The sequence below is a fragment of the Ambystoma mexicanum genome, chromosome 11 (genome assembly GCF_040938575.1).
Source record: "Ambystoma mexicanum isolate Mex_15411 chromosome 11, UKY_AmexF1_1, whole genome shotgun sequence".
Taxonomy (NCBI): domain Eukaryota; kingdom Metazoa; phylum Chordata; class Amphibia; order Caudata; family Ambystomatidae; genus Ambystoma; species Ambystoma mexicanum.
In genome coordinates, this window is record NC_090934.1 from 977,080,276 (window position 1) to 977,095,971 (window position 15,696).

Below are 15,696 nucleotides of genomic sequence, written 5' to 3' on the forward strand. Positions count from 1 at the left end.
ACTATGCCAAGTCCCACCTGGTACCCGCGCAAAACGCACTGTTTCTGGGAGCAAAGCTCGACAGTGTCCCTTCTGGCCTCCCCGTCGGAGGAAAGGACCAGGTCCATCCTGGGCAAGGTACAGCGGATGTTGGTTTCCGACGCGGCCAAGGTGAGGTCCATCAAGTCCCTCCTCGGAATGATGTCTTCTTGCATCTACCTCATTCCCATGTGCAGGCTCCAGATGCGCCCGTTGCAGGAGTTCCTGGACGCGCGCTGGATCCAAACGACAGGCGGCTTCGAGGAGAGGATCACACTCGACAAGAGTTTCCGCCGAGCGGTCCGGATGTGGGGCAACCGCGCGCATCCGACGGCGGGCATGGACCTCCAGACCCCAGACCACCAGGAGACAGTGACCACGGATGCCTCCCTGGAAGGGTGGGGAGCGCACACCGAAAATCTGCACGCGAGAGGCCTTTGGCTCCCGACGGAGAGGTTCCTCCATATCAACGTCCTGGAGCTCCGTGCAGTGTTCTGGGGCCTCGGGTCCTTCCTTCCGTCCCTCAAGGGCAAGGTGGTGAGGATCTTCACCGACAACACCACCACCATGTTTTACATCAGGAAACAGGGCGGAACCAGGTCTCCAGCGCTGTCCAAGGAGGCGCAGGACCTGTGGCATTGGGCCGTCGCCCAAAGGATGTTTCTGGTGCCGTTTCATCTGGCAGGGATAAAAAACACCATCGCCGACTCACTCAGCAGGGAGCTGCGCTCGTGCCACGAGTGGGAACTACGGCAGGATCTAGTGGATCGCCTCTTCCGACGGTGGGGCACACCCTAGATCGACCTGTTCGCGACGGCGAAGAACTCCAAGTGCCGGAGGTTCGCCAGCAGGTTTCCCCAGGCGAGGAGCATGGGCGATGCCTTCTCGTTCCCCTGGGAGGGCCTGTTCCTCTACGCGTTCCCTCCTTTGCCACTGCTAATCCGGCTCGTCAACCAGCTCAAGAGGTCACGGTGCAGGATGATCCTCGTCGCACCTGCGTGGCCGAGGCAGATATGGTTCCCGGACCTTCTGGACTTGTCAGCGTCCCCGCCAATCAAGCTGCCGGTGGACGCGGATCTACTCTCCAGGGAAGGAGGCGCCATCCTCCACCACGACCCGAAATCGCTGAACTTGCAGGCCTGGCTCCTGCAGCGCTAGAGTTTGGAGGATACGACATACCGGCCGACTGCAGAGAGGTTCTTGCAAAGGCCAGGGCGTCCTCGACTCTTAAATGCTACGGACACAAATGGAAGAGGTTCTCTGTCTGGTGCCACGCACAGAAGATTAACCCTCTACGGATTACGGCTCCCCAGGTACTGCCGTACCTGCTGACGCTGGCCAAAGCTGGACTGGCACACGCGTCCATCAAGATTCATCTTGCTGCGATCTCCCGATACACCAGAACCACGGGCCAGACGTCCTTGTGGTCTTATCGTCTGGTGAAAGAGTTCATGAAGGGACTGTTCAGATCGTTCCCGCCGGTGAAGGCGCCGGCCCCGGCGTGGGAGCTCAACGTGGTGCTGACCAAGCTCATGGGACCTCCGTTCGAGCCTCTGCACTCGGCCCCGTTGAAGTTTCTGTCGTGGAAAACAGCGTTTCTTGTGGCCATCACCTCCGCACGACGGGTGGGAGAGATCCAGGCCCTTTCCTGCAAGGCCCCGTACTTGACTTTTCACGACACGAGGGTAGTGCTCAGGACGCACCCCTCCTTCATGCCCAAGGTACCGTCGGACTTCCATCTCAACGAACCCTTGGTGTTGTCTGTGTTCTTCCCATCGCCTTCGTCGCCGGCTGAGAGGACTTTGCACTCGCTGGATGTGGCTAGAGCGCTGAAGTTGTACGTGGACCGCACGAAGTGTTTTCGGAAGACGTCACAACTCTTTGTGAACTTTGGACCTGTCAATCAGGGGAAGGCTCTCTCGAAGGCTTCCATTTCCAGATGGCTCTCCGGCTGTATCATGTACTGTCATCGGTTGGCAAACCGACCGCTGCCTGGCCGTCCGAGAGCCCATTCCACCAGAGCGATCGCAGCTACCACGGCGTTCCTTTCTGGTGTGCCCCTGCTGGACATATGCAGGGCTGCTACGTGGAGGTCGACGCACACCTTCACGAAATTCTACTGCGTCGATCGGGATTCCAGGGAGGAGTCCAGGGTCGGCCAAGCAGTGCTGCGCAACCTGTTCGCCTGAGGTGAGCCTGGTGAGGAGGTAAGATTGCTTGATGTTGAGTTTGATGTAATGCTTAATGTTGAGCCTTTGCCACCTCCCGTGGTTGTGCATGTGTGTACTGCTATGTATTCTTTATTCATGAGCATGTGAATCCATGCCAGACCCCATGCTGGAGAAGGAACAAGTTACTTACCTGTAACTGTTGTTCTCCAGCATGGGTCTGGCATGGATTCACATGCGAACCCTCCAGCCTACCCCTCTGCGGCTCTTCACTTGGTCATACTGCCACTTCACGTGCTTCCAAATCTGAAGATGGCTGCCAGAGGCGGTGCTTAGGTAGAGGGCAGTCATTGGCTGTGGTCAGTATGACGCAGAGACCAGTGATTGGGGAATATTCATGAGCATGTGAATCCATGCCAGACCCATGCTGGAGAACAACAGTTACAGGTAAGTAACTTGTTCCTTATCTCAGGGGTGGCCAGGCGAGGCAAGACCTCCACAACACAAACTGAGACACAGTACAAATGGAGGCATTAGTCTGTGACTGCCCTGAAAAAGGGGCAGTAGGTTAGGCATTTCAGGTAGACTCTGTTGTATGTTACACCTCCTGGATGGGGAACCAGGCCAAATTGGCCAGGGACAAAAGACGAACCAGAGGATGGAGGGGCAGGGGAGGGGGTAAGACACCCCAGTAAGTTGTGGGTTGTACTGTGAGATCTGAGTTGCAGGAGGTGGCACACCAAGAGACAAGCAGGAGGAAGGACGGTGGAGCAGATTGGGGAGGCAGTTTTTGGAAACAGCGAGGCATTGTTTGGTGAGTGCAAATGGTCCTCTGTTGTGAGTGTGCATGAAAGAGTGACAAGTGCCTTCAGGAGGAAATGTGTAGGGAGTGAATGTTTAATGCTTTTGTGCCTGAAAAGAGGGTGTTTGCGTAGGAGCTGAGGTGGAGCAGGGAGTTGTAGCATGGAGGAGGGAGTAGTTGAACTGAGGGCCTTGGTCCCCAACTGTGAAGACCAGAGAGGGGTGTCTGTACTTCCGCTCTCTATATGGTAGAGGAGAGGCACAGAGGACCCTAGCCAATATTCTCTATTATTGGTAACGTAGTCGAGCAATCGAGGCTTAGTTTATCAGGAGGTGATGCAGGCTGGTTCTTGAGTACAGTGTAGTCCCCGAACCCCCACAAAGGAATGTCCACACACTGTATTACTGGAAACAGTCTTTATGTAATTAATTTTCAAGGGTATGTACACTATTACAATAACGCACTTTGTACTCGGAAATCAACAATGATAAATGTATACAATTCTAAAGTGGTACCACCAATGTTATCAAATCTCATTAAAGTGCATCAACTGTACGGTTAAAATGTCACACAGATCAATAACTAGGAAACCAGCAATAGAGATAGGAAGGAACGTAAGATGGTTGAAACAATAGGCAGAATGCTGGCCTCTACTGATAGACACAGTTCTGTGTGGAGATCCCCCCCCCCCCCCCAACCTGGGCAACCTGTAAAATAAAGATATATAGCACAAGCCCAGTCCATATATTGTTCAATAGCCTTATTTCCTAAGGTTTTACCCCCCCCCAATGTACCTGGTGGAGTAGAGTTCTTCGAAGACGCGTCAAAGGATTCTTCTTGAGTGACTCCCTTTAAAGCAGGAGCCACGGATCGTCGAGAGGCGTCGAAGATAGTGAACTTGTCATCGGCGGCGGCGATGAGCAGTTCAAGGGTGCCGAGACCCCGATGTCGATCCAGGCGGTGCTAGTCAGCGACCTCCTGCGAGGATGAGGTGTGCGGGGCACCTTGGTGACGGATTGTTCAGGACCGCAAAGAGTTTCAGAAGAACTGTGGTCCAACAAGGGCGTCGAGTCGTCAGTCTTTGTGGCCTTCAGGTGGCGGGAAACCCACCGGCGGATTCTCCTCGGGGCGTTGGTCGTCCTCGACTTTCTCCGGCGGGACAAAGCAGTCGACGTTGCGGACACGGGAGTCCTTGGATTCAAATGTTCTTAAGCAAAGGAGCGGGCGGCTCCGGTTGTCAGCGGCACGGCGTCAAGTGGTCCCCACGGCTGGGCAACACAACTTAGACGGGCCTCCAGCGGTTACACAAACCTGCGAACCCTGGTCGACGGCAATGGACTTCGACAGCGGCGAAGTCTGGGTGCTTTGCTTCGTTCTCCTCAGCGGTCCCGTCTCGGGTCGGCAGCCTTTCGAGGTTCTGACTTCCAGGAAGCTTCGGCAAAGGTTAGCAGTGCTCGATGGTCCCGCGGAGCACGGGAAGAGGGCACCTTACCAGGTCCTCTCTCGGATCAGTCCTTGACGAGTTCGGCAGCTTTCAGATCAGGTCAGGTTGAAGCAAATGCAACAGCAAGTCTTCGTCTTCCAGCTGGGCGTCGAGGATCAGCAGTTCCAGTAACTCTTCAAGTGTAGACACAGCTTCTGAATGCTTCTGAACAACTTCCAGTGGTGAGAGGTCCCCAGATATACTATCTTGTCTCTCATCCACACTGCTGGGTCACTCTCAGCAGCCAATCATACAGAACTGCATTCATGCAGTCAGTCAGCCAATCAGGCACACAGTGCTTTCAGGCCATCCTCCTCCCTCTCAGACACTCACAACAAGGAATGTGGATTGGGGCAAGTACCCAGCCATTCAACACTACACACTGCATTCAGGCCAGTTTCGGGCAGGGCTGTCTTAGTCTCATACCAGAAACCAGACACCAGACATCCACAACAAGAAGTGCATATTGGTCACACTCCATTCACCCAGGTCCCACCCACAGGGCGTACCCACAACATACAGTCACTGGGAAGGCTCCAGTCAGTCTGGACTGGACTTCACAACACCACCATATATGGAATTTCCACCCAACAGCCAGTCAGGGGGAAGGGACAGAGTCAGGGCTTCCCAGGACTTTAGGAAAACAAGGTAATGGGTAATAGAAAGCAAGGGGCCACAGAGGCCATCTTGTTTTCCATCAGGAATCAACTGCTTCCAATGTCAGGGCCTGGGTATCCCAAAATGGAGGATACTCGGTGCACCTGTCAAATTCAGCATGGAGCTGCCACCAGCCCATACCCTGCTCTGCGGGCCACCCACAGGTGCCCAAAAACATACACTAGTGGCACAGGGTCGTGCCATAAGGGTATCCCATGGGTCTGTTCACCAAACCAAAAGAGAGCTGCACCGCCAGGAGTCCCACATGAACTCCTGCGTGGAAAATGAGACAGAACACACGATAAAAAGGCAGTAAATGACAAGGATACGGAGGCCCTGTCCCTCTGATTCATTTCCAGCATCACACCATCTTCCATCAAGCACCAGACATCTCTGAACACTCCTCAGAGAAAGACCAGAGAAAAAAATTACGCTTGGAAGCATTCCCATCAAAAAAATTAAAATCGATCTGTCTGAAGGGCAGTGAAAGGGTAAAATGGGTTACTGTTGTCTTAGGAATTGTTTTGAAAACACTTCCAACAGAAAATGTCTCTTGACTCAGATCCCTAGATCGTCCCACCTCAGCGTACAGGTAGAGTGGAAAAATTGTGACTTAATTGAACTAGGGGATGATGTGTGTTGCAAAGGGCTCCGGACACCACCGATAAAGTCTTGCTTCTTCACCGATCTTTCCTAAAACACAGAACAACTCCAATTTTGTCTGAGGAATTTTGATGTTGCACTTGTGGGGAAATAATGATTAATAGTTCCAACTATAAAATATGTCTCTACTTTACACATGGAAGTCCCAATACACAAAGCAAAGGCCTTTAAATTTGACTGTAACTGGGAACCGATGAAGTTTGCAAAGGACAGAAGTTGCTCCTATTTAACGTTTGGTATTTATTGAGAGCAGACTTAGCTATGGGAATCAACAGAGCCCCTTATATGGTGATATATACCATAACAATATCCAGGATGGAAAAACAATGTGCTGTTGCCACGGTTTTCTCAATCTTGTCTTGTTAGGGGGAATTGAAAAACTGTTCTGGAATGCTTTCATTGTGCACTTGGTCCTGCTGCAACTAAGAACACTGCTGTTAAAATGTATTGTTGCATTGTCCTTTTCTTGTGCACAATTTAAACCATGATATCTTACAAAGGAAAGTCTTGTGAAGATTTTATTAAAATCCATTATCTGTTTTGCTGGAACAGAAGTAGCACAGTTCCTATAACTGACAAATGCATGCTTTTACATTTCAGGGGCATTGTTGCCAGTATTTTGGTGTTCTTATGTTTTGGTGTCACACAAGCTAAAGATGGACCATTTTCAAGACCTCATCCAGGTATCTTAACAGAACATTTCATTTTTGTGTGTTTATTGCAGCATAGCAGCATTTCTAGAAACTGTTGTGGTTAGACAAAGGGCTGATGCCAAAAATGTGTACATAGTGACATTGCTGTTCCTCTTGATAATAATCTTAGTATCAGACTGGCTGACGTTAAATAATTTCTAATTCATTTTGATTTCCTAAGGCGTTTACATTTACATAGCACTACAATGTTGGCTGATGCTGGTCTTGATCTATGGGTGTGCCAGTAAAAGTAAGCGTGTTGATGTGGCTGTGGCTTTTGAGCAGTTACTTCCTGTGTCTGCCAATGAGTCTTTAGTCATTGCTAAATGAATATTCGTGAGATAAATTTGCATGCATTTAGAATATCAGTTTGTCAGTGTATCCTAAGACGAGTAAGGCATATGCTAAAAAGCACCTTTTTTTTGTGGCCCTTTAGGGCCTGGAAAGCCGAAACCCCTGGAGGAAATGCATTGTATCCATTCAAATTTCATTGTAGGCTGAATAGACACGGTTGATTGATAGATGGATGAATGGACACACCAACATCAATCCAATGTCTCAAAATCTAAACACTATCACGGTATTCAGTAGATAATCTCCTGTATTTGTATCACAAATGTACTCGTGGTGATTTCAATTTGACATGACATATATGTATGAGTGCCCCAAACAAAAATCTATTTATGCATCCAACTCGCAGAGCAATTCTAGTGTTTTTCAATGGTTTTATCACACCCTTTTCCTGCGATAGACTTAATGTTTCAAGCAACCAGGCAGGATCACAGTTGATGCCATTTGCTTCAAAAGCACCCTTCTAATCTGCTTTCCTGTATCACTTCTGAGGGTATGCTGTGTGTGTGCATGTGCATGCAGGATTGCATGTCTTTTAGATTCCTAGCCATTTTCTTTCTTTAGCTTTAGAGTACCACAAAAGGTGTGCACTCAAAGATCTCTGTACACGTAGATTGCTACATAATTTACAGGAACTGTGATGAATCCAGGGAATGTGTCCCATCTTCCCAAGGGTGAGCCTCCCTTTTTGGGACTAAGGTGAGCCTGCTTAGCTTAACACCCCCTAGGGAATAGGGCAAGCGGGATACCACTGGGGGTGAATCCCACTCCTCCCTTAGACGAGAGGAGGACCCCATGAAGAGACAGCAGTTATCCTCCCTATTCCCAAGATTCCATTACTACCTTTGTTGCTTACATGGAAGTTGAAAGGTTTGACTGAAAAGTACCTGCAAGGATGGTTGGTGTGAATACAACAAAACAAAAGAGGTGATGGCTGGAAGGTTTAGAGTGGTGCATTTTAACCTCTGGCATTGCTCTGGGCAACCGTCCAGACCATCGTTCTTGTCTTACCAATCCATTAATAAAGGGGAAAGACCTAATGGAAATAATACTTGGTCCCACCCCAAAAAGGGCAGGCCAGCCCGAACTGCTAGGTCACATCCCGTCTGCACGAGACAACACGCATCCCCAAACATGTTTCAGCCTCGTTGGGCTTCATCAGTGAGGCGTAAGCTTGGGTCTTTCCCTTTTTGTAATGGCTTAACAGGCAAAGAACGATGGTCTGGAGGGTTGCCCAGAGCAATAGCGGAGGTTAAGATTAATTTTAAACCTTCCAACCATCACCCCTCTTGTTTTGCTGGTCTGACTACAATTCATTTTCATCCAAGGGTTAGAGCAATCATTGGAAATCCCACCCTCTGACGGGTGGATAAGGATCCAATCAAGGGTAGGATCTGGAGAGAGACATCAGCGAAGCCCTCCCCATGCCAGGAGGAGCAGGACGGAGAGTGCGCACACCAAGTGTGGCGGGGCCGACTGAGATAGAGCCCACGGAACGCCAACAAACCTGCCAGAGGAGAAATCGGAATGCCCTGACAGGTGCAGGGTGGAACTCCAGCAGGGCGACCACTGGTAGGCAAGTCACAAGAAGCTTGAGAGAGAGCCACAAGCTCCTCCCGCGGCAGATAACGGAGGAACTGGCGGCGCCTACACCAAATTTTCCCATCTACCGAGGAGCACTGCAACAAAGCTAAAGGGGGACGAGGGAGGAAAGGGCCAAACCTTAGGGCAACGTGAGAGCAGTCATACCCCTTAGACTGGGGGATAGAAGTCAGAACTGAAGATAGGCTGTGAGAAAGCACACCCCAAGATGGGGTGCACGAAAACACCCCAGGGTGGGGTGCGAGAAATTCTAGCCATAGGCAGGTCCAGAAAAGTCAAAGCCCAAGGCGCGCTGCAAGAAAGCATACTCCAAGGTGTGAGGGTACACAAAACCATACCCCAGGACGTGGTGAGATGCATTGTATCCCAAAGTAGGACGCAAGAAGCAGGAGCCCTAGGCGGGGCATAAGAAACCACACCACAATGCAGGATCATTGAAACGCAACTCCTGTATGCGGTGCGAGACACAATACCTCATGGCGGGAGCTGTAACAAATACCCCAAGGCAGAGTGAGGAGAACCAAAACCCAAGGCCACTTGAACCCCCAACAGCTGCCTCTCGGTTTGGAAACCCTGGAGCTTTCCTGATAAAGCATGCCAGAGGTGCCCTCTTTGTGGAATGGGGGGGGTAAGGACACGGGCCAGATGGTTCCTGGAGGGGACGAAGCATAAAGACGGACCCCTTGTGCAGACATGTTGGAACAGCACTAAAGAAAGACTGACTGAAAAAGACACCCTAGTTTACTCTGTGGCAGCGACAATGAGCCCTATTGAGAGAGACACATCTGGGTGGGGAGGGGATCAGAAATCGACCACCATTCCAGTGCAAGGGTCTAAATGTATCTTATGTTAAGTTATTTGTTCATTGTAATGGTGGTAGGGACAGAGTATAGATTTGGACACGTTTGGATAGAAGGCTTTCTTGGTTTTCATATCGCTATTCTGACCAGCCCCCTTTAGGACATCTTTCTTTTTCTTTCGACTAGAATCTTAGATGTAGGGATAGTTCAGGTTCTTTTTGTGAGAAATAGGGATGCTTCTTTGCCGTCTCCTCTTTCTGACCTACTACAGAAACCACACAGCTATAATAATATTGAATCGTTGGTTTCCATGGTACCTATATCAACAACCAGTATTCCGCCCCTGATATGAGATATGGGGCTAGAGCGGATAACCTTCTGGTTATACTCAAATCTTTGCAACAGAGGTGCATTAACGCAAACGAGCGCCATCATTTTTCCTCACTCCCTCTTTGCCTCATGCAGAAATACAAATGGTAAACAAGCCAACACTATTGACTTGGCCTTTAGTTGGTTAGATTGTTGCTTTTTGACATTGACTGATGAAACTGCCAACTTCAACAAGAGCAGTATTTGTAGTATTTGTAACCCTGAATTTCCATATCTTGTTTTTTGGTGCTTTTACATCCGTTAAGAAACCCAAACTACAGCCATCATCATTCCAGGAGAAAGCAAATAAGGCTCCTCTTTTCAGATTGCCTTTTTTCAAGATCAACTCTTTGGCAGACTTCTTTTATAGTTATTGGAATAAAACAGTGGTTGCATTTCAGACAAGGCAGTTTTACTTTCCCCCAAATGTCGAAACTAAAAAGCTAGACTTGTTTGGTAAATAGGTTTGTACATATGCTCTAGTGGGAATGCAAAAGCTAATTCTGTTTTTAACAGATCATCAGTATTTGCACTGAGGGTCAATACATCATCTTAATATCTGCAGAAAATATGAGATTTTAGAAGGCGAGAAATGGCTGTGTGTTTTCGTAGGAACTAATGGGCAAAATGGTTAGGGCCTTAAACCATAGGGGCAAAAGATTTTGTATTATTTTTTGTTGGTATCACTATTTGTATATATGCGCTGGATGCGACCGCGAGGGGTGGACTGGTACGACTTGATGCTTTAGATGTTGGGATGTCCATAGGTTCTTTCCTCTCATTCTGTCTGTTTGCAGACAGCCCTGCTGACCCCCCATTAGCAGTGCCATTAACAGCACCTGCAGAGGGGGGTCTAGTGGTGAAGCGCTTGACAGCCTGAATGCCTCTGCACACCCACGGCCCTCTGACTTGCTGGTTTCCTTTTTCTTCCCTGAAATTCACAGGCTAGTGTGATTTCGGAGAGCTGCCTATAAGACCAATCATTAGGCTGTTTGTGAGTGTTTCTAAAGTTTGCACAAATTTGATTCCATAACTTGCTCTACTACAGCATTATTGCAAGTGGTATTTGCAATAGCGTATGGTTTTATTGTGTGTTTGTTATACTGGTTATACTGTACTGCACCAACCTACCATGATGTGTTATCATTGTGTGTGAATAATGTGCAGTCATAGATATTACATTACAGGATATTTATATAGTTCACTATAGACCCATAGGCATGAAGGCGCTGACAACAAAAATGAGAAGGAGGCGACGCAGGCCTAACGAATGAGCGTCCCAGGCCAAGGATAAAAAAGCCTACGCATAACTCACTAGATCCTAAAACCACAGAAGCAGCGAGAAGAATAAATAGAAGGGGGTTCCTAGTACTCTCAGTCAAAAAGGAATGTTTTAAGAGCCCTCTTAAATTTTATGAGGCAATCAAGGTTGCGCAAATGGTCTGGCAAATTATTCCACAAACTTGGTGCCTTAAATGCAAAGGCCCCATTTTCTGCCTTAGATGTCCTAGCTCTAGGTTGCTGCAAGACATTTTTTGAGTCTGACCTAAGGATCTCCTGAATTCTTTGTCGGTGATGTAACATTGGAGATACGGAGGCATCATCAACATTCTGCACTTAAAGGTTATCACCAATGTTCTGAATTTAATTCTGGATTCCACAGGCAGCCATTGGAGCCCTCAACCGGCCTCTGTGACGTGCTTGCACCTTGAGAGGCCAACCACCACTCTCACAGCCCAGTTCTGGACCACCTGTAGTCTCTGTATGACCCCCTTGCTGGATCCCCGCAAAAGACTGCAACAAAAGTCCAACTTGGCCCCTATTATTGCCCTAGCGATGGTTTCGGCATTTATTTGGGAGATGAGGCCTCAAGTGTGACAACAATTTTACATAGTATACTGCTGAAGATACAACGGAGGACACATGCGCTTTCATGTTGAGGGATTGATCCAGGGTTACGCCCAATATTTTGGTTTTGGGGAGTGGATTAATGATGTCATCCCCTAACTTAAAGGCCCTGTGGGAGGGTTTTAAAGCCTTAAGAGCATGTGGGCTCCCTACCATCATTAGTTCGGTTTTACTCCTATTGAGTGCAAGGTAATTATCCAACATCCATTTTTCGATTAGGCTAAATACTCTGTTTACTTCTAACTCATCCTGTCCGTGATTGCCTGTTAGTGGTACTGTGCATTGGGTGTCGTCAGCATAGTTTGAAAAGATGACACCCTCCTGCTCAAGCATGAAGAAAAAGGGAGCCATTAAAAGATTGTAAATTCAAGGCGATGTACTGCCTGGCCCTCTGTGGTATTCCATAGAGGACCGCGTTTGGATCTACTTCCGCCATATCCGAACACACGCTACTCAGACGGTGTTCAAGGAAAGTGGCAATCCAGGACGCTGCTTGCTCCGAAAAGTTGGCTACTTCCTTTAGCCTTTTGTATGATCAATTAAATCAAAGACCGCTGATTGGTCCAATGATATGATTAACAAAAGCTTACTTTTATCCATTTGTGATAGTAGCCTAGATTTAAGCTCTAGGAGCGAGGTCTCGGTGCCATAAAGTTTCCTGAAGCCCGACTGGTGAGAGTGCAGGATGGTATGCTGATTCAGGTGTTCCAAAATTTGTTGATATGCTACCCTATCCAATATTTTCAGGAGGAAGGGGGTGTTTGAGATGGGTCGGAAATTCAAAGGATTATCCCTTGACAGACCTGGCTTCTTAATGATTGGGGTAACCATAATATGTTTCAATTCTTTAGGTACTAAACACTCTAATAATGAGGCATTACCAAAAGAACAGACTGCTCCAATGATGGAAGGGGAACAAGTCTTTATTATCATAGATGCACACGCATCTCCTCTGCAGTGCCATCATTTCATTTGTTCAATGACCTTTTTTAATTCCGGTTCACGTACTAAATGAAAATTAAAAATAGGAATATCTGAGCTCCTAATGAAAACCTTAGGGTTACCGGAGTCCAGACATGCCTGATTCTGTGACATTTTTTCAAGCATTACAGAAAGGATATTAAGTAGCTTATTTTGAAGCCTGTCTTGGATACGTTGACACCAATCCTTATCATTTAATTCCGCTAAGCCTGACGGAGCCGGGGTGTTTTCCTGTTCCTAAAGAATTTTAAACAATTCTTTGGTATCGGATTCGGCATTGCTTATGCGTGTGTTGTAATAATTTCTTTTCGCCAGAAAGATGGCATTTTTATAATCTCTTATTGATTTCTTATTGTTCTAATGAATCTGGGGTAGGCTCCCATTTCCAGATCTGAAAAGTATTAGAGGAGGCAGATTTTAGATGCTTGCGTATGGCTACCACCCACTTCCACCCACTGCCTATTTTGTCCTTGCCTACCGTTTTATTGACATTTCATTGCCTTTGATGACCTGGGGGCCCACTGTTTTTGAACAACAAGATCATTGAAATGGTGCCTCTCAACCGATTTCTGGTAATTTGGGGGCAAATAGGCATTAATGGCCCGTCTTTTGGACTAATTGCGAGGTGGGAAATGGTCAAAAGGAAAAGCACTATGTGGCTCCCTACTGCTTCTACAGGAAAGAGGAAGACTGAGCATGGAGGAGGGAGCAAGAAGAGGTCGCCCTGGACCTTCAGTTGGCTCGATTGCTAATGAAGTGAAAATGTGAAGTCATCATAATATAAACGCCCACAACTACAGTGATTACACCCTTCCTACGTCTTTATACCTTGCCACCATTCACCCAGAATTTGCCTTAATAGTACAGAGCAATGTGTTGGTCATGGATACCCCCGCTTTAGAACCTTTTTACAGGGAAGGGAGGCTTCCACAGTAAAGTGGTTAATTTGTCTAATAGCCAGAGTAGAACTTCTAAGCGCCTTCCTGACCGCCTTTTGCCTGAATTTCCCAGCAGGCCTTTAGCGACATCAGGAAAAAATGTCCTGGTTATCGCTGAGATACACCGACATCTACGCCTGTTACCAATGCTTTGTGTTGCAGACTTTTCTAACTTTCTGGGAGGAGGTTGTACGCTAACGTTTGAACCTGACTCAGTGAGAACCTGGGAGATGATGACTGCAACCTAGTACCAACTTTGGTTCCTTGTGTCCTGCAGCCTGATCCGACTCGTCTAGATATAGGCCCAATGAAGCCACATTCATTCATCGAGAAGAAGTACCTTATTTTTCTGGGCTACGTCTACATTATGACATCTGAATACACTGCATTGGGAAAGATAATTGGGCCTTCAGGTTTGGCAGACCACATTAAGTGTGCAGAAAGCTGGGGGTTGTGTGCCTTGCTGCTCACGCTAATGAGGGTAGTAATTTATTTATTAATGCAATCTGAGGATAAATCCAAAAATGCCATTATCGCTGTAACGCTCACCTGATTCCCGCAGAGGCGCCGGTCTTGACTGGTTGAATGCTGTATCTTCAAAGGTGATGTGTAACACACGGTTGGCTCTTTGGGCTGGACCTCTGTGCACTGTATGTCTGACTCGAAGAGTAAGATGTCTGCAGATAGAAAATATGGGATTAATGAACTGGGGTTATTGGGTGTCTCTCTCCTCTTCCCTTTCTCGTATCCTGTAGAACCCCAAAGGTTAACACCCTCACCTTAGGTAAGTGAACGCCGAGCTCTCCATCTGCCTCGGGGCAGGGTGCCGTAACCAGTTTCTTCACTGGATAAGGGTGCAGGCCTCTTGACCTCAGAGGACTGCTGTCCGTCGTTAACTGCACGAACGGTAAGTTCTGGGCACTTCAAATGTCTTAAAAGTCTTTTGTAATGATATCTCTTGTTTTGCAGGGTTCCGGCGATGGCGGGCTGATGAGAGTTGAGGATCGAACCCGCGTGAGGAATAGAAGCGCCTGGAAGCACGCAAGTAAGCTCTTGTAGCCTGCTTCACGATGCGCACTAACTGTCCCTTTTTATCTTGCAGGTACAAGTTCGGAGCTTTAGAGAAGCTGAAGGGTGCTGGAATACCCACTGGATTCGGCGTGGGAAGGAGTAATGGCACGTGAGTAATAAAGTTGCCCAATGTCTTTAAACGCACCTTCTTTTGTCTTTCAGATGCGGGATGCAGCGCCGTAGGCCTCCAGAGCGTGCGAAGAGCTGGTAAGCTTTTGTCTTTCAGATGCCGGAGTGCAGTGCGAAGACCTCCGGAGCATGCGAAGAGTAGGTAAGCCTTTGTCTTTCAGATGCCGGAATGCAGCGCGAGGCGTTGGTGACAGCCGATGGACCAGGTAAGAGATGCGCTGCCACTGAAGACCGTAGTGCTAACCTGTTCTTTCTTTGTCTTTACAGGTGCTGCTGAAGACTGGATTCCAGGATGGTAAGCCTTTGTTCCCTTAGGCCCAGGATCAGAAGCAGAAGACACGATGAGCGTTCTGCTGCAGAGAATGCAGAATAACGCAAAGCAAGATTCATCCATCGGGTGTGGTTTAAATAGCCTCCTGTAGTGCTTAGGTGTCTCCTTCCACAGCCACGCCTAGGTAAGAAAAGAGTTCCTGCTTTCCAGAAGAGTTCCAGTGTTCTGAACCTAGGGAGTGGCTCCTGCCCCACCCAACAGGAAAAGTAGTCCCAAACAGAAGAGGATCAGGGGTTCAACTGACAGGTAAGTAAGCAGCATGGTCTGCTGCAGGTAAGTCCACCCAAGCATTATGAGCCCGGCGCTTCCAGCGCTGGGACTGGGCATCTTTATGAGCCTGATGCCACTGGCGCCAGGACAGGGTCCAAAAGGTCCCAATTGGGACTGGCTGGCACTCGGAACCGGGGTTATGGGTCTGCTTCCAAGGGAGTCGGGCAAGTCCTGATCTTTTGGAAGCAGAGAACATGACAATCGCCCTGCAGATTGAGGTGCTGACCCTTAGATCTAGATGCTCCACCTTGGAGGATACAGATTGTTTCCTGTGAGGGGTTGCATTCTCCTATGACAGACTAGGAAGTACCTTTGCAGTCAAGTAATGAAAGGGATAATGATGCATCTAGGCAGCTGGCATTGTCTCCACACCCTCCTACACCCACAAACGCACATTAATGTGGATGGCAAGAAGGCAATCTTACCTACCCTTCAGGCATCTGGCTCTCTGGGTGATGTAAGG

General features: G+C 48.3%; 1 protein-coding gene across 1 annotated transcript in view; it reads left to right on the forward strand.

The window, feature by feature from the left end:
* PTDSS2 (phosphatidylserine synthase 2) overlaps positions 1–15,696 on the forward strand; it is a 1,317,303-nt gene that overhangs the window by 130,182 nt on the left and 1,171,425 nt on the right. The window contains exon 3 of the mRNA XM_069624133.1: positions 6,392–6,474. Within this exon, the coding sequence (XP_069480234.1) occupies positions 6,392–6,474 (83 nt within the window). The remainder of the gene's footprint in view (positions 1–6,391; positions 6,475–15,696) is intronic.